This window comes from Lactuca sativa, chromosome 5 (genome assembly GCF_002870075.4).
Source record: "Lactuca sativa cultivar Salinas chromosome 5, Lsat_Salinas_v11, whole genome shotgun sequence".
NCBI lineage: Eukaryota > Viridiplantae > Streptophyta > Magnoliopsida > Asterales > Asteraceae > Lactuca > Lactuca sativa.
Window position 1 is genome coordinate 184,115,098 of NC_056627.2, and position 20,695 is coordinate 184,135,792.

Here is a 20,695-nt window from a genome sequence, read left to right on the forward strand (position 1 = left end):
ACCTACTCATACTCATCCCAAGTATTATCTCGCAGCTTTCCAGGTCATCATACAAGAATTTCACATAGTCATTTATCACAATGGATAACATAATCAAGCTTTATATTATTTCTTGAAATGATTACATAGGTGTTTAAGTTCACCCTACACTAGGCCTCTTATAATAAGCTACTCCATATCCCGATATATGGATATATAGATCCTCACTCACGATCTATTGCATTGGCACCTTCTTCATCGAGGATCATGTGGAATGCTCTTGCCTTTGGCTTTGGCGGAACATTAGGCCTTAGTGCCTCCTTCTTATTCGGGCAGTCTTTCGAAATGTGCCCATCTTCGTTACATCCATAGCACACCCTCTTGTTGGATGTGCACTCGTTAGTGTAATGCCCAATCATTCCACACTTGTAGCAAGTCAACTCTTCACTATATTTACCGAAGTGTTTCTTTCTACACTTCTCACACCACTTAGCTTTGCCTCCTTCTCCTTCTCCTTCAAATATCCTTGAACCAAACTTGCTCCTCTTGTTGGACCTTGGAAATCCATCAAACTTCCTTTTATCACCAACTTCATCCTTGCTGGAGGCTCTTCCATTGATCATCTCCTCAACAGACTTGGCAGCCCAGATAGCTGCCTGAAGAGTAGGTGATTGGTGTACTAGCACGACATACTCCCATGGATGTCTCTTTGCGTACTTGTCGATTTTCGTCAGCTCGTCTGGGACGATGCACAAAGCAAACTCCATTTTGTCTGTGAAGGTGTTGGTCTATTCATCAAAGGACATGCTTTCCTTCTTCAATGTCAGGAATCGGTTCTCCAGCTCCAACAGATTTTTGGCTGAGCAATACTTGCATTTAAAGTGTACCAAAAACTATGCCCATGTTATTTGTAGTGGCTCATTGGGGCTTATGGTCTTCCCTATAATGTTCCACCAGCGAACAGCGCTACCTCTGAACTGACTTACTACATATGTGGTTTGTAGATTGCCCTTGCAACCACATGTTATAGAGGCCTACTCCATTTCCGAGATCCAGTCTATAAATCTAATTGGATCTTCTTTCCCAGTGAAAGTTGATGTCTTGCAAGTTGTGAAGTCCTTATGCTTGCATTCGTTCCTCTCAACACCTTCATCTTTGTTGTTCCTCCTAACCACTGGTGGTTCAGCTTGACCAACGGTCCTACTATAATTCCCTTCTTTCGACTGTCCTTCATTCAGTTCTAGTTGTTCAACAGGTATAGAAGTTTCATCCATATTGTTTAGCAACATTTGCCTCATGTCTTCCCTCTGTTCAGCCATCATACCTCGAATCATGGCTTGTACTCCAGCCATCGTGACTAGCTCAGGTGCAACTTCTTCTATCGGCACATGCTCAATCCCTTGGGATTGAGGCTGCTGATTTCTGTTCCCATTTGTGTTTCCGAGTGTACTTCGGGTTCTCACCATGTTTATATATACACCAAAGTAGGTGAACTTAGATATTTATTTATGATAGATGTTTAAATCCTCTTTATCACTCTGAAACGTTACATGTTAGTTCTAATATCGTAGTCGAACGTTTAGAATCCTGAACACATAAGGTTTCCAGATCCGGTCGACAGCAGACCATACATCCGATCAAATAATATCATATAAGGCATCTTTATAGCTATAACATAAATCATTTAGCACATAAAAGCATTTTAGGCATCTTTCCTAAAATAAACTAGTGCTCGTGTCGAAAATATGGTAGACACTCATCTCACGATCATCGCTTAGCATTATAAACTTAAGTCTAAAAATCATAGAAATCCCTAGTTCGCATAAACTAATGCTCTGATACCAACAGTGATATTCCTAAATTTCACGGCCAAAAAATACCGATCTATTTATGCTTTATTCAAAAATCATAGTATATTTTTAAAGAAATATGATGCAGAATATGTTCCAAAAAATATGATAAATAATTAACCAAATTTTCATTGAATTACAAATCTCGGGATGTCATTGTCAATACAAATCAAAAGCATAACAAAAACAACATAGGCCTCACAAATATTCCATTTGTTTCTACTGGCCTATAATCCATAATCTCTCATCAGATCTTCGCATCTATACTCTTGTGTCACTACCTGTAATACAAGAAACTAAATGGGTCAGGCTTGGAAGCCTGGTGAGCACATAGGGTTTTCAATCCACAATAAATTAGTTTATTATTTTCAACAATCATTCACCCGATTATCCGTTCCCGTTATCCTGACTTGACGTCCCTAAAGTGTCTATTATAAGGGGCATAGCCTAAGGATTCTTCATCGGGATGACAACACTGCTTAGGGGATTCCTCAGCAAACAATGTAAAATAAGGTAACCATGAGGGGGATGGATTATACCTGGTGAACACGTAGTTCAAATAAACACCTACAGGTTGCGAGCCTGCTAGCGTTCCACTGGACTGTCTAGAAAAGACTGTGGTAGTCATCCATACTCCGCTAGATGACTGGATCAACATCAACATCGAGACCTCTTATCATTTTATTTCATCACTCATCAATATTTATGTAACCATGTTTTACACAACATATTTGTAGCTATAAAATACATATACAATTTAGATCTGAAAAAAGGGTTTAAATCTTTCATCCAACATAGATCTCAAGATATAAAATACATATACAGTTTAGATATGACAAGAAAAGGGATTAAATCTTTAAACTAGCATAGATCTCAAGATATAAAATACATATAAAGTTTAGATCTGAAAAAAAAGTTTAAATCTTTCATCCAACATAGATCTCAAGATATAAAATACATATACAGTTTTGATCTGAGAAAAAAAAGGGTTTAAATCTTTCATCCATCATAGCTCTCAAGATATACAGATAATATGCACACATATCACGTAAATCATATAAAATACTTCATACCTATGTGTAAGATGAAAGTAACTATCCACTCACTTGATAACGAGGTGATTCTAACTTGGACAACGCTTCGCTTCGATGAAACCGGGAGGTTTGCTTGAAAACTGGGCTCTGTGGGGGCAAAGTTCCAAGCCGAAAAACTATTTTTCTTGGAGAATTTGGGCGCTCTGGGGGTTTCTTCTAGTGCTAGGGAAGTTTCCAAGACTTGGGGCTGTTTGGGAGGTTTAGAGAGAGTAGAGAGAGAGAAAGAATGGGTTTAAGGTGTGAAGAATAAGGGCACTCTCGGTTGGTATTTACAGGATGGAAATGAGTCCAACTCGTCGAGTTTGTCCTCCAACTCGTCGAGTTGGTGCCACTTGTCACCATCTGGTGGCAAAGCATGGGGAGAAAGCAAGGGCTCAGATTACGCCACGTCACCCACTTCGCAACAACACCCTTCCGACTTCTAAATACCGTAACTTTCGCATACGAGCTCCATTTGTGACATTCTTTATATCGACGCGTAGGTGAGAACGTACTCTATAACTTTCGTTTAGATTTCGTCGGTTAATTTTGACTTTATTTTTAAAGTTATATTTTTAATAGGCCGAGACAGGAAAAGTCCGTTATAAATTCAGAACTTTGTCATCCGACGTCCGATTTCTTCTGTCTTTTTATTGTTGAGCTCCTATTGATGAGATCTTTGAATCTCATTTAGGTTGTGTCGGCTAAAAATCTCTCGATCTAAAATTCGAACACTGGGTTGCACACTGCTATAACAAATCTTAGAAAATTCATAACTTCCTCACACGAAGTTAGATTTGGACGGTCTTTTTATGCACGCTCTCGGTTTAACATATACTACAACTTTCATTTAGATTGATAATGATAAAAAGTAATTTTTCAAAAATTCACTTTTTACGTTAGGCGGAGTCGTGTCGTTTAGCCGTAAAACATCGAAAGGTCATAACTTCTTCGTTATAACTCGGATTTCTGCGTTCTTTATATCTCCAAAATACTTGTCACGACCACTACAACTTTCATCATAGATATCAGGTTTATATTTTTTTTTTTATTGTTTGATGCTTATTCATTCTTAATTTGTTATATCTTATAAATAAATATAATGCGCATAGAATCACATAATTCACAAAATATTCAAGTAATTCCTCTTTATTACGTCAAAATAAGTTACATTTGTTGACCCTTACTATTACATTATCATACTAATGCTTAGCCTAGAAACGCGGGCGTTACAGTGACATAGGGGATTAAGGAGGATTCATAAGGAAGGTATAGATAGGTGTGGAAGGTAGTATTGAGCCTGTATTACTGAAAGAACAGTATCCATACTCGAATCAGGGAGAGTCTTGGAGAATCTAAGAAGCATTTGGGATGAGGATTTATGTTCAGATCTCTTGCATGTTTGTTTCAGTATGGTGTGGAGCATTTAGGAATGGGGTTCAGATTCTCGTTTTGGTTCAGCAGCGGGTAATGAACCAATTGAGGCGCAATCGAAAGGGTTCATCTCATGGGAGATTACTTGCAGTGTTTCGGATTGGACCTTGGCGGTCTCTAGTTCAGCCAAGGAAGGGAATTTGGGATCCTTGGATGGTTATCTCGGGGCCTTTCGGGCCAAGTTTATAGCAGGGAAGTTGGGGTTCATCTAGAGCCCAAAGTGTGTCATCTTTATAATCCTTCAGGAAGGAGGATCTTGTGGTTAGTTCTTGTAACACCTGGGTTTTGGGGCTAAGCATTTTTAGACAATGTAATAGTCTAGGTCAACTATTGTAACTCTTTCTGAAGTAATAAAGATGAAATATTTGAGTATTATGTGAATTATGTGTATTTATGTGCTTATTACTTATTTATAAATGTATAATAAATAAACGATAAAAATAAGCGTCAAAATTAAAGTGCGAGATAAACCCGATATATTTACATAAAGTTGTAGTGGTCGAAACAAGGATTTCGGAGATATAAAGAACGCCGAAATCCGAGTTGTAACGAAGAAGTTATGACTCGTCGAAGTTTCGCGATGGAACCGGCACGATACCAGGAAGCGTAAATAGTGAATTTACGATAGAGCAAGTTTTAGTCTTAACGATCTACACGAAAGTTGTATAATACCTTAAACCGAGAGCGTCCATAAAAAGAACGCCCAAATCTGACTTCGTATGAGGAAGTTATGATTTTTCGAAGTTTCGGCTTAGCAGTGTAAAACCCGAAACTCGAATTAAAGATCGAGCGGTTTTTGGCCTACACGACCTAAATGAGAATTGAAGATCTCATTAATAGGAACTCAACGGTAAAAAGACAGACAAAAATAGAGTCTGTATGTAAAAGTTATGAATTTTACGCGGACATTTAACAATATAATCTCCTCGTATTGTTAAATTTAGGATCGGTCGAGAATTAGCCGACGGAGTCAAAATGAAAGTTGTAGATCTTATTTTTACCTACACGTGGATATAAAGAACATCAAAAAAGGAGCTCGTATGTGAAAGTTACGAATTTTAGAAGTCGAAAGTGTGCTGTGCAAAAATGGTTGACGTGGCACAATCTTGACCATTGCTTTCTCCCAAGGCTTGCCACCAGATGGTGAAATGTGGCACCAAGTTCAGCCATATTTCATCCTATAAATACCACGTCTCCCACCCTCATTTTCTTCACACATTTCCCATTCTTTCTTCTCTTTACTCTCTCTATAACCTCTCTCTAGCCCCGAAATCCCCCGAAAAGCCTAGGGAACCTCCCTAACACGAGGCGGAAGCCCCAGAGTGCTCGACGGCTCCAGGAAGAAGAGCTTTTCGGCTAAGGAACACTGCTCCAAGCAAAGGCCGGTTTTCTATAAAACCCGCTGTAAGTGAGCTACGCCTACGCAATTTTTAACATAGCTTTTATTTAATTATAGTAACGTTATTAGGAGCTTATAATAAGTACTTGGGCTATTATTATGAGTTATATAAGTATCTTTTAACGCTTATATAATAGTAATAATAGATAGAGTATTAATTAGTCTCGGCAAATAATAAACTAAACTCTAGTGGTAATAATACTAGGTTTCGTCGAAGGAAATTATATTTAAGAAGCGAAACGTTGTCTAAGTTCAGAATCACCACCTTTTCAAGTGAGTGCATGGTCCCTTTCATCTTACACATAGATATGAAGTATTTTGTATAAACTACGTGCTATGTGTGTATATTATCTGTATACTTGCTATCTATGCTGGATGAACGATTTTATACAAGTTTTATATGATTTAAATTGTATATGTATTTTATATCTATAAAAATGTTGGGGTAAAACATGGGTAGATGTATTAGACGATGTGTGATAAAATGATGAGAGGCCTCGATGTTGTTGTTGTTGATTCTGTCATCTAGCAGAGTATTGATGACGGCCACAGACTCTTCTAGACAGTCCAGTGGAACACTAGCAGACTCGCAACCTGTAGGTGTTTGTGAACGATGTGTTCACCGGTGTACTCCATCCCCCACATGGTTGCCTTAAGGACATTTATTGCTGAGGAATCCCCTTAGCAGTAGTGTCCATCCCGATGATGATCCTTAGGATTGGTCCCTTATGATAGGTGTTTAGGGACGTAAAGTGAGGATAACGGGAACGGGTAATCGGGTTATTGTTGATTGATGAAATTAATAAACTTATTAATTGTGGTTTGAAAACCCTATGTGCTCACCAGGCTCCCAAGCCTAACCCGCTCAGTTTCATGTATTACAGGTAGTGGCTCTCGCTCATAGATGTGATGTTTTGGATGAGGTTACGGATATAGGCCTGTAGATATGAAATAATGTAGTAAGGCTTATATTGTGATGTTTATGCTTTTGATCTGTATCAAACATGACATCCCATGTCTTTTAATGAAATACATTTCTATGGAAATGCTTTTGATAAATCGTTATGATAAATTGTTTTGGGACAAATTCCGCATCACTTTTATTTAAAATGTTACTCTGATTTTCAAACATAGCATAAACAAAATCGGTCATTTCTCTCCGTGAGAATGGGGATGTCACAGTTGGTATCAGAGCATTAGTTTAAGCGAACTAGGAATTTGTAGGATGTCTAGACTTCAACTTAGAATGCTAAGCGATGATTGTGAGGTGTGAGTATTAGCTTATTTTGAGGAATTATGCCTAAAATGCTTTTATGTGCTAAATGCTTTGTGCCTGATATGTTGTTATTTATTCGGATCTATGGTTTGTTGCCGACCAGATCTGGAAACCTTATGTGTTTAGGATTCTAAACGTACGACTACAATATTAGAACTAGCATGTAGACGTTTCGGAGTGATAAGGATGATTTAAATGTCTATCCTAAATAAAGATCTAAATTCACCTTATTCGGTGTATAGATCAAAATGACAAGAACCCTTAGTGGAACTGGGAATGCAAATGGAAATAGGAATCAACCCCCAGTGATTCAGCAAATACCTGTTGTAGCAAATGCCCCCGAACCAATTACCATGGCTGGAGTACAAGCCATGATTCATGCTATGTGAGTAGAACAAAGGGAGGAAATGAGGCAGATGTTGCACGAAAATAGGGACAAACCTACTATGCCCATTGAGCAACCTGAGCTGATTCCTAAGTAATCGGAGGAAGGGAACTACAGCCGCCAAGTGAGTCAAATGGGGACTGAAGGTGAACGAATGGATGGCCCGGAAAGGAGAAACGACAAGGATGGGCGAATGTACAAGAATTTCTTGGGTGCGAAACCACCAAGTCTCTCAGGAAGCCCAAAGCCTATTGAGATTATGGATTGGATCTCCGAGATGGAGATGTTGTTTGAGAGCTACGACTGTAGCGAGAAACAGAAGGTCGTCTTCGCTATAAGACAACTGAAAACTGGAGTCTTGAGCTCGTGGAAACTATTGGCGAATACAATGCCGCAAGGAGAAGCTCAGAAGATGTCACGGGATGAGTTCTTAGAACAACTGAAGGCGCAGTACTGTTCGGAGATAGATCTAATTGATCTGAACAATGAGTTCCAAAACTTGAAGAAGGGGAGAATGAGCATCGATGACTATGTTGCTGCATTCACGGAAAAGATGAAGTTGTTTCCATACCTAGTGCCAACCGAACTATCCAAAATTGAGAAATTCGCAAATGGACTGCCAGCCAACTATGGCCCAACAGTCAAGATGGCAACCACTCTGAAATCAGCTGTTCGAGCGGCTAAGAATGTGGAGACCCAACAGAAAGAAAGGGGTCTGGAGAGGGCCAAGGTTGGTGAGAAAAGGAAATTTGACGGATCCTCGAGGTCCGGAAAGAAGAGTAAATTCTCGAAATCTGGTTTAGGAGGAGGAGGAGCCGAAGCAAAATGGTGCGACAAGTGCAAGAAGAAGCACCAGGGGAAATGTGACGGAGGATTCACTTATTTCAAGTGTGGAAAGCCTAGGCACTATGCCAACGAATGCACGTTCACTAAGAAGGTTTGTTATGAGTGCAACGAGGAGGGGCACATTTCGAGGGACTGCCCGAAGAAGAAAGAGACAGGAAGACCCAACATTCCACCGAAGCCGAAGGCAAGAGCCTTCCAAATGACGCTCGAGGCTGCGAAGGAGGCAACGGACGTCGCTTCAGGTACCTTTCTTGTAAATGGTTTGCCTGCCAATATACTATTTGATTCTGGAGCAAACTACTCCTTTGTGTCGCATAAATTTGGTGGGAAATTCGCATTGCTTGTAGAAAAACTTGATAATTCCCTGATTCTAGAAGTTGCCAGTGGAAAATTCGTACATGTTAGTGATTGTATTAGGAACATCGTCATCGACCTAAACAGAAACGAATTCCACGAGGAGCTATTACCCATAGAGTTAAACGGTTTCGACATTGTTTTGGGAATGGATTGGGTTAGCGCCAATGATGCTGAGATATTATGCCAAAAGAAGATAGTAAGAGTAAACCCACCCGGAAAACAGTCATTTATGGTGTACGGGGACAAACGTCGTGTAAATTCTGGAATCATCTCCCTAATGAAATCCAGAAAATGGTTGTCCAAGGTATGTGCATCATACTTGGCATTCGTAATCGATGATATGAAGGAAAAGAAGGAGGTGCAGAATATACTGGTCGTGTGTGATTTTCCGGAAGTTTTTCCCGAAGATCTTCCCGGATTACCACTTGATAGACAAGTAGAGTTCCTAATAGACTTGTTACCAGGGACGACACCAATAGCGATAGCACCATACCGATTAGCATCGACGGAGATGAACGAGCTTATGACGCAACTTTAGGAGCTGTTGGACAACGATTTCATTCGACCTAGTTCGTCACCATGGGGAGCTCCGGTGTTATTCGTGAAGAAGAAGGAAGGAAGCATGAGAATGTGTATAGCCTACCGAGAGCTGAACAAGGCAACGGTGAAGAACAAGTACCCATTGCCGAGGATTGATGACCTATTCGATCAACTGCAAGGTTCGAGCTATTTCTTAAAGATCAATATTAGGTCAGGATATCATCAGCTGAAGGTGAGAAGACTGCATTCAGAACTAGATATGGACACTACAAGTTCTTGGTTATGTCATTTGGACTAATCAATGCTCCAACAGCATTCATGGATTTGATGAATAGGGTTTGTAAACCATTCCTCGATAAATCTGTGATAGTTTTCATAGACGACATTCTGATCTACTTGAAAAGCTAAGAGGAGCATGGCAAGCATCTACGGAAAGTGTTGGAAGTGTTAAAGAAGGAGAAGCTTTATGCTAAGTTCTCCAAGTGTTATTTTTGGATCCGAGAAGTCCAATTCTTGGGTCATGCGGTTAACCAAGAAGGGAGAATGGTTGACCCAGCAAAAATCAAAGCGGTAATGAAGTGGGAACGTCCAAAGAGTCTGACAGAGATTCAAAGCTTTCTAGGATTAGCCGGATATTACCGACGATTTATGCAAGGATTTTCTTCGATAGTTGCTCCATTTACAGTGTTGACCCACAAAGGAGCTACATATATTTGGAGTGAGAAACATGATGAGGCATTCGAGAAGCTAAAGAAGAATTTATGTGAAGCACTGATACTTTCTCTACCCGATGGAGTTGAAGACTTTGCGGTATACAATGATGCATTTGGAGTCGGGTTGGGTTGTGTTCTGACCTAAAGAGAAAAGATGATAGCATATGCCTCACGACAATTGAAAGAGCACGAAAAGAACTACCCCACTCATTATCTACAGTTGGCGGCGGTAGTATTTGCCTTAAATATATGGAGGCATTACCTCTATGGCACGAAGTGCAAGCTTTTCACTGATCATAAGAGTCTCCAGTATCTCTTTAATAAGAAAGAATTGAACAAGAGGCAATGACATTGGCTAGAACTACTCAAGGACCATGACTGTGAGATACTTTACTACCCTGGTAAAGCAAATGTTGTTGCTGATGCTCTCAGTCGGAAAGTCAACCTTGAAAGGAAAAGGCCAAGAGCGTTGAGAATTGAAGTCGTCTCGACGACTATGGAAAGTATCAAGAAAGCTCAAGAAGAAGCTTTAGAGAAGAATGATCGAAATGAAGAACGTTTGGGCAAAACGTTAGTGTTCGGTACCAACAGTCGATGACTGAAGGTATTCCAAGATTGGATTTGGGTACCTAAGACGGGAGGAATAAGAGATCTTCTGATGGAAGAAGCACACAAGACCATGTACTCGATTCATCCCGGTAGAACTAAAATGTATAGGGACCTAAAACCCTACTACTAGTGGCCGACGATGAAGCTCAATGTTGCGAAGTATGTGGCCGAGTGTGTGACATGTGCGAGAGTGAAGGCACAACATCAGAAACCATATGGGAGTTTAGAACCTTTACCTGTACCCATGGGTAAATGGGAAGACATCGCCATGGATTTGGTGACTAAACTGCCCAGGACGAAGAACGGACACGACATGATTTGGGTGGTCGTGGATCGTTTCACTAAGAATGCACACTTCATAGCAGCCAATGAGAAGTGGTCTATAGATAAGCTCGCAAATGCTTATGTGAAGGAAATTGTAAGACTTCACGATGTTCCTCTAACAATTGTATCAGATCGTGATAGTCGTTTCACGTCAATATTTTGGAGAAGCCTACAAGAGGAATTAGGTACAAAATTGTGTTTGAGTACAGCTTACCATCCGCAGACCGATGACCAAAGCGAAAGAACGATTCAAACATTAGAAGATATGCTGAGAGCATGTACCCTCGAGTTCCAAGGGAACTGGGACGAGCACTTAACTCTAGTACAATTTTCCTACAACAACAGTTTCCACTCGAGCATCAAGATGGCACCCTATCAAGTGTTGTATGGACAGAAGTGTTGTACGCCGTCTTGTTGGCTTGAGGCTGGAGAGAAGTAGTTTATGGGCCCTGAGATAGTCCATGAGACCGCTGAGAAGTTGAAAGTGATTAGGGAAACGATGTTAGTAGCTCAAGATCGTCAAAAGAGCTATGCTGACAAGAAAAGACGATCGATGACCTTCAAAGTTGGGGATTCGCTTTTGCTTAAAGTCTCACCGTGGAAGGGACTTATAAGATTCGGGAAATGAGGAAAGTTGAGTCCAAGGTTTATTGGACCGTTGAAAGTTCTTCAGAAGATTGGGAACCAAGCTTACAAGCTCGAATTACCCGAAGAACTAGATGGTATTCATAACACCTTCCATGTGTTTTATTTGAGAAAATTCACGGAAGAAGTTCTCGACATAATTCCAATCTCAGAATTAAGAATGGATGAGAACAAGAGGCTGATTGAAGAGCCCGAGGCAATTATTGACCGTAAGACGAAGAAGTTGCAACGAAAGATGGTCGACTTAGTGCTAGTCCGATGGAAACATTCGAATGGGCCGAATCTCACTTGGGAAACAGAAAGTGACATGATGAGTCGCTACCCACATCCGTTTTTTGATCCATGATCTCGGGACGGAATCATCCTAAGGAGAGAATTGTAACGCCCGAGTTTTGGGGCTAAGCATTTTTAGAATATGTAATAGTCTAGGTCAACTATTGTAACTCTTTTTGAAGTAATAAAGATGAAATATTTGAGTATTATGTGAATTATGTTTATTTATGTGCTTATTACTTATTTATAAATGTATAATAAATAAAGGATAAAAATAAGCGTCAAAATTAAAGTGTGAGATAAACCCGATATATTTACATAAAGCTGTAGTGGTCGAAACAAGAATTCCGGAGATATATGTAACGCCGAAATCCGAGTTGTAACGAAGAAGTTATGACTCGTCGAAGTTTCGCGATGGAACCGGCACGATACCGGGAAGCGTAAATAGTGAATTTACGATAGAGCAAGTTTTAGCCTTAACGATCTAAACAAAAGTCATAGAATACGTTAAACCGACAGCGTCCATAAAAAGAACGCCCAAATCTAACTTTGTATGAGGAAGTTATGATTTTTCGAAGTTTCGGCTTAGCAGTGTACAACCCGAAACTCGAATTAAAGATGGAGCGGTTTTTGGCCTACACGACCTAAATGAGAATTGAAGATCTCATTAATAGGAACTCAACGGTAAATAGACAGACGAAAACAGAGTCTGTATATAGAAGTTATGAATTTTACGCAGACATTTAACAATATAATCTCCTCGTATTGTTAAATTTAGGATCGGTCGAGAATTAGCCGACGGAGTCAAAATGAAAGTTGTAGATCTTATTTTACCTACACGTGGATATAAAGAACATCAAAAAAGGAGCTCGTATATGAAAGTTATGAATTTTAGAAGTCGGAAGTGTGTTGTGCAAAAATGGTTGACGTGACACAATCTTGGCCATTGATTTCTCCCCAAGGCTTGCCACCAGATGGTGAAATGTGGCACCAAGTTCAGCCATATTTCATCCTATAAATATCACGTCTCCCACCCTCATTTTCTTCACACCTTTCCCATTCTTTCTTCTCTTTACTCTCTCTCTCTCTCTAGAACCTCTCTCTAGCCCTGAAATCCCCCGAAAAGTCCAGGGAACCTCCCTAACACGAGGCGGAAGCCCCGGAGTGCTCGACGGCTCCGAGAAGAAGAGCTTTTCGGCTCAGGAACACTGCTCCAAGCAAAGGCCGGTTTTCTATAAAACCCGCTGTAAGTGAGCTACGCCTACGCAATTTTTAATATAGCTTTTATTTAATTATAGTAACGTTATTAGGAGCTTATAATAAGTACTTGGGCTATTATTATGGGTTATATAAGTATTTTTTTAACGCTTATATAATAGTAATAATAGATATAGTATTAATTAGTCTCGACGAATAATAGACTAAACTCTAGTGGTAATAATACTAGGTTTCGTCGAAGGAAATTATATTTAAAAAGCGAAGCGCTCTCTGAGTTCATAATCACCACCTTTTCAAGTGAGTGCATGGTCCCTTTCATCTTCCACATAGATATGAAGTATTTTGTATAAACTACATGCTATGTGTATATATTATCTGTATACTTGTTATCTATGCTGGATGAACGATTTTATACAAGTTTTATATGATTTAAATTGTATATGTATTTTATATCTAAAAAAATGTTGGGGTAAAACATGGGTACATGTATTAGACGATGTGTGATAAAATGATGAGAGACCTCGATGTTGTTGTTGTTGTTGTTGTTGATTCTGTTATCTAGCGGAGTATGGATGACGACCACAGACTCTTCTAGACAGTCCAGTGGAACACTAGCAGGCTCGCAACCTGTAGGTGTTTGTGAACGATGTGTTCACCGGTGTACTCCATCCCCCACATGGTTGCCTTAAGGACATTTATTGATGAGGAATCCCCTTAGCAGTAGTTTCCATCCAGATGATGATCCTTAGTCTAGGTACCTTATGATAGGTGTTTAGGGACATAAAGTGAGGATAACTGGAACGAGTAATTGGGTTATTGTTGATTGATGAAATTAATAAACTTATTTATTGTGGGTTGAAAACCCTATTTGCTCACCAGGCTCCCAAGCCTAACCCACTCAGTTTCATGTATTACAGGTAGTGGCGCTCGATCATAGATGTGATGTTTTGGATGAGGGATTACGGATATTGGCCTGTAGATATGAAATAATGTAGTAAGGCTTATATTGTGCTGTTTATGCTTTTGATTTTTATCGAACATGACATGCCAAGTCTTTTAATGAAATACATTTCTATGGAAATGCTTTTGATAAATCGTTATCATAAATTGTTTTGGGACAAATTCCGCATCACTTTTATTTAAAATGTTACTCTGATTTTCATACAAAGCATAAACAAAAATCGGTCTATTCTGGCTGTGAAAATGGGGATGTCACAGTTCTTTTCATTTAGGATCAGAAGGGGAGTTTGGTACCATGCCCTCAGGATGGTCAGGGTAAGATGGGAGGAGGTCGGGACTCCTTTAAATGTTTTGCGGGTTTTTCATCTTCTGTTTTCTTCTGGGTTGTTATCGGGAGTTGGTATTTGTCACACCCCCAAACCAAGGATGGCGGAAACGTTCAAGGGTGGAGGACTTCATGTAGAGTATCACAACAACGAGTATAATAGTGCTCAAAGTAAATACAACCATCATAAATATAACTGAAAAAGTTACACCAAAGTATATGTTTACATGATTCGAATCAAATACATTATGAAACAAAACGAACTATTTGACGATTTATCGTCCCATCCTCAAAACGTTGTTGGTTTCCTGTTTTCACTGAATTCATGAGAATACAAGTAGTTTTGAAAAGTGTCAACACAGAGGTTGGTGAGTTCATAAGAGATTTTATTGAAGAAATAGACCGTTTTCCTTGTAAAAATGATATGATATGTATTCAGAAAATCCAATATTTTCTTTATAAAATTTATGTAATGTAGTCTTATAACCGACGACCAAAATGTATAAGTAACCTTTCTTATTAAAGGAAAATAAAATGTGCTTAAATTGACATAAACGCACTTGAATTAAATGATGTTCCCGCAAATTCTTATATTTGTTAATACTTAATGTATATGTAGTCCTAAGTCTCAGGACCGAGAAAATAACAAGTATCGTCTATACTTAAAGTTATAAATGTGGTTTCAAATGATGTGTAGTCATAAATACCAAAAACCGAATGTAGACAGTAATATCGGTACTTATTGAGATGAAAGGTGATTTTAAAATCGTCATAAAACCCATTTAAGTTTTATAAAAGTCCCGTAAACTTTATGTATTGTTATATCCTTATGTGAGCCGCTATAATCATACTTAAGACTAAATGAACCTGCCACGACGTTTCTCAGGCGTCGAAAAACTGAAATGACAATTATCACCCGTAGACCTGCAGGTCCAACTGTAGCTAGCAACAAGGTGTGGGGTGTCAAACCCAATATAGATCTATATACAACTATCACGTTCTCCCTCCGGGAGACTCTGATTATAACGTACAGGATTTTATATTCCGCACTCGGACGTACGGAAAGAGAATGTCTCACAATCTAGGTTAACAAGTTTACAAGTTGTATGCGGGAGTGTAAAACCTTTCTGTATGAATGTACCCTTTTCGTACGTGTGTGTTATGTGATGTATTGAAAACTATACCTATTATAGTTTTATCCAAAACGTTTGTAATATATAAGAACTCTTTTATGAAAAAGCGTTAGGATTATGAAATCCATTAAACTATGCTTATTATAGTTTATATATATGCGTGTTCTAAATGAATGAATAATCTTATCATGAATGACTTACTTTCAGTTTATGATGATAAAATTTGCAACGTATCACATTCAATACTTAGAACTTGACATTATACACTTTGCTCAACATAATACAAAGTGTTGTAAAAATTACAAGCTATTAACAAATTTTCAGCCTTTCTACACTGTTTTTGAAAATTTATAGAAAAATCATACGAAGTCGAAAACTAAATCCGTAAATTCTGGGAGTTCCCAAAATGTGTCTAGTTTACTCATAATTTTTATCATGATTTTTAATGACCTGCAACTTAGGTGAAAAAGTCCATAATCACAGACTGGTCCGGATCGGTGTTTGAAATGATAGGCAGTTTTGTAAAAATCACCATAAATTGTAGAAAAATCGTATGGAGATGTGCAAGTAGTCATTTTAAAGCTAAGAAGTGGAACTACATGCACCTAAAACAGTTTTGAAAACTAAAATGTTTAAGGTGTCCAAAACAGTCCGTGAATGGAGTCCAACTTTTCTGATGAAAGCTGTTGGAAGAATTTAGATATGATCTTGGTGTTTTGGCTTGTATTCCCCCCCTTAAAAACTTGAGAAAACATGAAAATGTAGGGGTATGAACTCACCTTGTGTGATTTCAGTAGATAAGTGTTGAAGAAGAGAAGTGTTCAACCCAAGAACACTTGAAGAATCGCTTGAAGATTCGAAGCTCTAACACAAATATAATGGAGTTTGTGTAAGATACCCATGATTTGAGTGGAAATAATTGAGATAATCTTAAAGGAAATGGATTATGCTTACCAAAGGTGGAGGAAACTCTCAAGATCAGCCCTTGAATCTCGGATTTCTAGAGAGAGAAAGTGAGAGAGAGAAAGGAGTTTGATCTTCTTGTGAAATGAGAACAAATGAGAGAAAATGAGGAGAGAGGATGGATATCCAGCTCTCAAAACATGGAGATGGCTTGTGAGGGAGGTAAAAAGTACAAGGAAGTGACAAGGTATGGTGGGGAGAAGTGTGGGTTAATCATGGAGTGGGTATGGGGTTGCTTGTGTCATAAAATAAGGTAAAGTCAACACTCTACCTTTGTACTTTACCTACTCTTATTTGGATAAGATTTTACCCTTAAAATGTGATTAAATCATTAATTTAGGGGTCTTATAATTAAAAATAAAGTTTTGGGTGAAAATCCTATGTTAAAATAATTAAAAATGGGTTTAAAACGCAAAAATACGCAAAAACGGGGTGAAAAATGAGTTTTCCAGCGAGATTCTTCGGACCTAGGCCGAAGTTCGGTCAGATGTGCACGGTTCGGAGGTGAAGGCGCGCCAGAAGGAAGAAGCGAAGCGAGAGTGATCCGAGGCTCGGTCCGGAGTCGGGCGGTTCGGTTCGAAGTTAGGCTAGAACCGAAGGGACTGTTGTGAACAGTAATGAACAGTACCTTCGGGTTCGGATCTTCCTCTTATGCGATGTTCGGTTCGGATGAACAGTAGTCTCGGTTCGACTCATAAGTCAACAGCTCGGTTCGGATTTATGAACAGTACTCTCGGTTCGGACCTTCATGAATAGTACTTTCGGTTCGGTTCATGAATAGTACTTTCGGTTCGGAGGGTTCGTTTCCTTAAGTCCGTTTTTCGCGTAGACTTCCGTTTTGGGCTATTTTCGCCAAATTCGGGGGTCGGAATGCCCCGAGTGATTATAGAAAGTTGGGGAGAGATTTCGAGAGAGATTTGAGAGAGATTCCACATACTCAGAGAGATTTGGGAGAGATTTGACATACTTGGGGAGATTTGGGAGAGATTTGACATACTTGGAGAGATTTCACATACATAGAGAGATTTGGGAGAGATTTCACATACTTAGGGAGATTTGGGAGAGATTTGACATACTTAGAGAGATTTCACATACAGAGAGAGATTTGGGAGAGATTTCACATACTTAGGGAGATTTGGGAGAGATTTGACATACTTGGAGAGATTTCACATACAGAGAGAGATTTGGGAGAGATTTCACATACTTAGGGAGATTTGGGAGAGATTTGACATACTTGGAGAGATTTCACATACAGAGAGAGATTTGGGAGAGATTTCACATACTTAGGGAGATTTGGGAGAGATTTGACATACTTAGAGAGATTTCACATACAGAGAGAGATTTGGGAGAGATTTCACATACTTAGGGAGATTTGGGAGAGATTTGACATACTTGGAGAGATTTCACATACAGAGAGAGATTTGGGAGAGATTTCACATACTTAGGGAGATTTGGGAGAGATTTGACATACTTAGAGAGATTTCACATACAGAGAGAGATTTGGGAGAGATTTCACATACTTTGGGAGATTTGGGAGAGATTTGACATACTTGGAGAGATTTCACATACAGAGAGAGATTTGGGAGAGATTTCACATACTTAGGGAGATTTGGGAGAGATTTGACATACTTAGAGAGATTTCACATACAGAGAGAGATTTGGGAGAGATTTCACATACTTAGGGAGATTTGGGAGAGATTTGACATACTTGGAGAGATTTCACATACAGAGAGAGATTTGGGAGAGATTTCACATACTTAGGGAGATTTGGGAGAGATTTGACATACTTAGAGAGATTTCACATACAGAGAGAGATTTGGGAGAGATTTCACATACTTAGGGAGATTTGGGAGAGATTTGACATACTTGGAGAGATTTCACATACAGAGAGAGATTTGGGAGAGATTTCACATACTTAGGGAGATTTGGGAGAGATTTGACATACTTAGAGAGATTTCACATACAGAGAGAGATTTGGGAGAGATTTCACATACTTAGAGATATGTGGGAGAGATTTCACATACTTAGAGATATGTGGGAGAGGTTTCACATACTTAGAGATACGTGGGAGAGATTTCACATACTTAGAGATATGTGGGAGAGGTTTCACATACTTAGAGATATGTGTGAGAGGTTTCACATACTTAGAGATATGTGGGAGAGGTTTCACATACTTAGAGATATGTGGGAGAGGTTTCACATACTTAGAGATATGTGGGAGAGGTTTCACATACTTAGAGATATGTGGGAGAGGTTTCACATACTTAGAGATATATGGGAGAGGTTTCACATACTTAGAGATATGTAGGAGAGGTTTCACATACTTAGAGATATGTGGGAGAGGTTTCACATACTTAGAGATATGTGGGAGAGGTTTCACATACTTAGAGATATGTGGGAGAGGTTTCACATACTTAGAGATATGTGGAAGAGGTTTCATTGGCGACCTTTTTGAGTGTCCGGCTACGCACTGCAAGGTCCTTAAACCCCGTTAAGCGTTGATTAGGGCTCTTGCATACTCCCGATGAGTATGTAACATTGTTTTATCGGTTTGGCTCTCCACGTACCACCGTTTTAGGTTAAGGAGATCTAAATGTATGCACTTTTCGATTTATGATTTCTCATTAGAATAGAGAGTTGTTTAGAAATTACATAACGTAAACTCTAGTACTCATGGCAAATTGAGTTGACCGGTTTGACTTGTTAACTTTTGTTGACTTTGACTTGACCGAAAATTGACGGTTGTCACAGTATTGCTTTGGGTTCTGCTTTGGTTGGATAAGTTATATCTCGGCTTGATTCTCTGATATTATCTGGGTTATCGAGGGTCATTATATGCCATTCAGCATGTCAGGGGTCTTTGGCGAATATTCAAAAGGGTTGTATCTTGTTGAGTGTGTTCAGTGTGTTCCGTTGTTGTTCCGGGTCTTTGTCGGGATCAATTCAGGAGTACTGCTTGGAGGATCTATGGTAAGGGTTATTAGGTTAGTTCTCCAATGAAGATAGGGTTCAGGGGTCTTATCATCTATTCTGGTAAGGTCGGTAATTTTCTATAGAAGAACTTGTGGGTTTAAGCACTACCGTTGCAAGGAGATGAGCGGTAGCAGGTAGATGGTGATTATAGATGCATGAGTTGATTGGTCATTGGAAGTGCCAGGGGAGTTTTATATCCGCATGGGTTGCAGTCGGTTAGAGTTCTGTAATTCTTTGAGGATGGAATTTGGAGTGGATATTCTTTAGAATATGGCAAGGGTTATGGTTCTTAGTTGTAGGTATAAGAACTCAAGGAATTGGTATGGTACCATGGGAGGTGATTTGGATCGTCAGACTGGTTAAGGTATCAAGAGTATTTTTTTTGGATTCCAGGAGTTGGGTAATCGTTGAGACTGGCTAGTAATGGAATGCTAGTTTTGGTAAGCGCATGTCACAGGCGGTTCCTGCTTTATGAGGTTGATGGGTTGGGAAACTTATAGGATGAAAGAACTTCGTCGAATCCAAGTGGGGGAGAATCGATCATAATTTCCAGGAGTTGGATCGGGTGTGGAACTAGGGCAAGTTTCACATCCCAGTCCGGAAAAGAGACGACCCAAGTGGCCATTTAGAATGGGATTGTGTAAGTGGGAGTTTAGGGGACTCCCAATAGCTAGTCGACATCTTCTTGTTATGCATAGCAAGTCGGTGGAAGGATCCAGATCGAGGGTTGTGTTAAAGCCTCGCCGCTTGTTGTAGTCTGATGAAGGCTTTGGGTTTCGAAGCATGACTTGAACACCTGATTGATTTTAGTCATATGCTGGTTCGATTTAGGATATTTGGGGTTGAGAAGGTTTTATTGTGATGGAACCCGGGGTGGTAATCATGGTTGTTAGAAGTTTTGAGAGACTGTGATGTGATCATAACATTCCTCAGTTGAAGTAGCCTATCGATGAGGTGGTCACGAGTGTCTGATGGGATCAGTTCACAACGTGGGCATGACGGACGGGATTGTCGAGGTACGTTTCACTGTTTTGGAATGAGGACCATTGGGGTCCGAGGTGGAGTTGGGCCTGTGTAGCTTTAGCTCGGGTGGGACCCGTGGGCGAGGCCCGTGTGTTTATGGAAATGCAGGTAGGACCTGGTAGAGACTGTAGGGTCAAGGTATTGGATCTTGGATTTCAGGATCAAGTGTGTGGTTAGTATGTGGTGTAGAGGGATGTTTGGGCTGGGTAGCCTTGTTATCTGGACTCTTGGGAACCTGGTGGTTGGACCAGGTACGAGAGTGGTAGTTTCAGCGTTGGTTTGGGAACCTTTATATCTTAGTCTAGAAAGGGTTGTCGTTATCAGAAAATCTTGGGTGAAATGCAAGTGCAGATATGTGGATTCTCGTTTATGAGTTGAGTATCGGGTTGGTTTTGGT

The 20,695-nt window shown here is 39.6% G+C and overlaps 1 protein-coding gene across 1 annotated transcript; it reads right to left on the reverse strand.

Moving 5' to 3' along the window:
• Positions 1-203: 203 nt before the first annotated feature.
• LOC128134264 (uncharacterized) lies at positions 204-602 on the reverse strand. The gene has a single exon (XM_052771805.1). The coding sequence runs from the start codon at positions 600-602 to the stop codon at positions 204-206; it is 399 nt and encodes a 132-aa protein (XP_052627765.1).
• Positions 603-20,695: the final 20,093 nt, after the last annotated feature.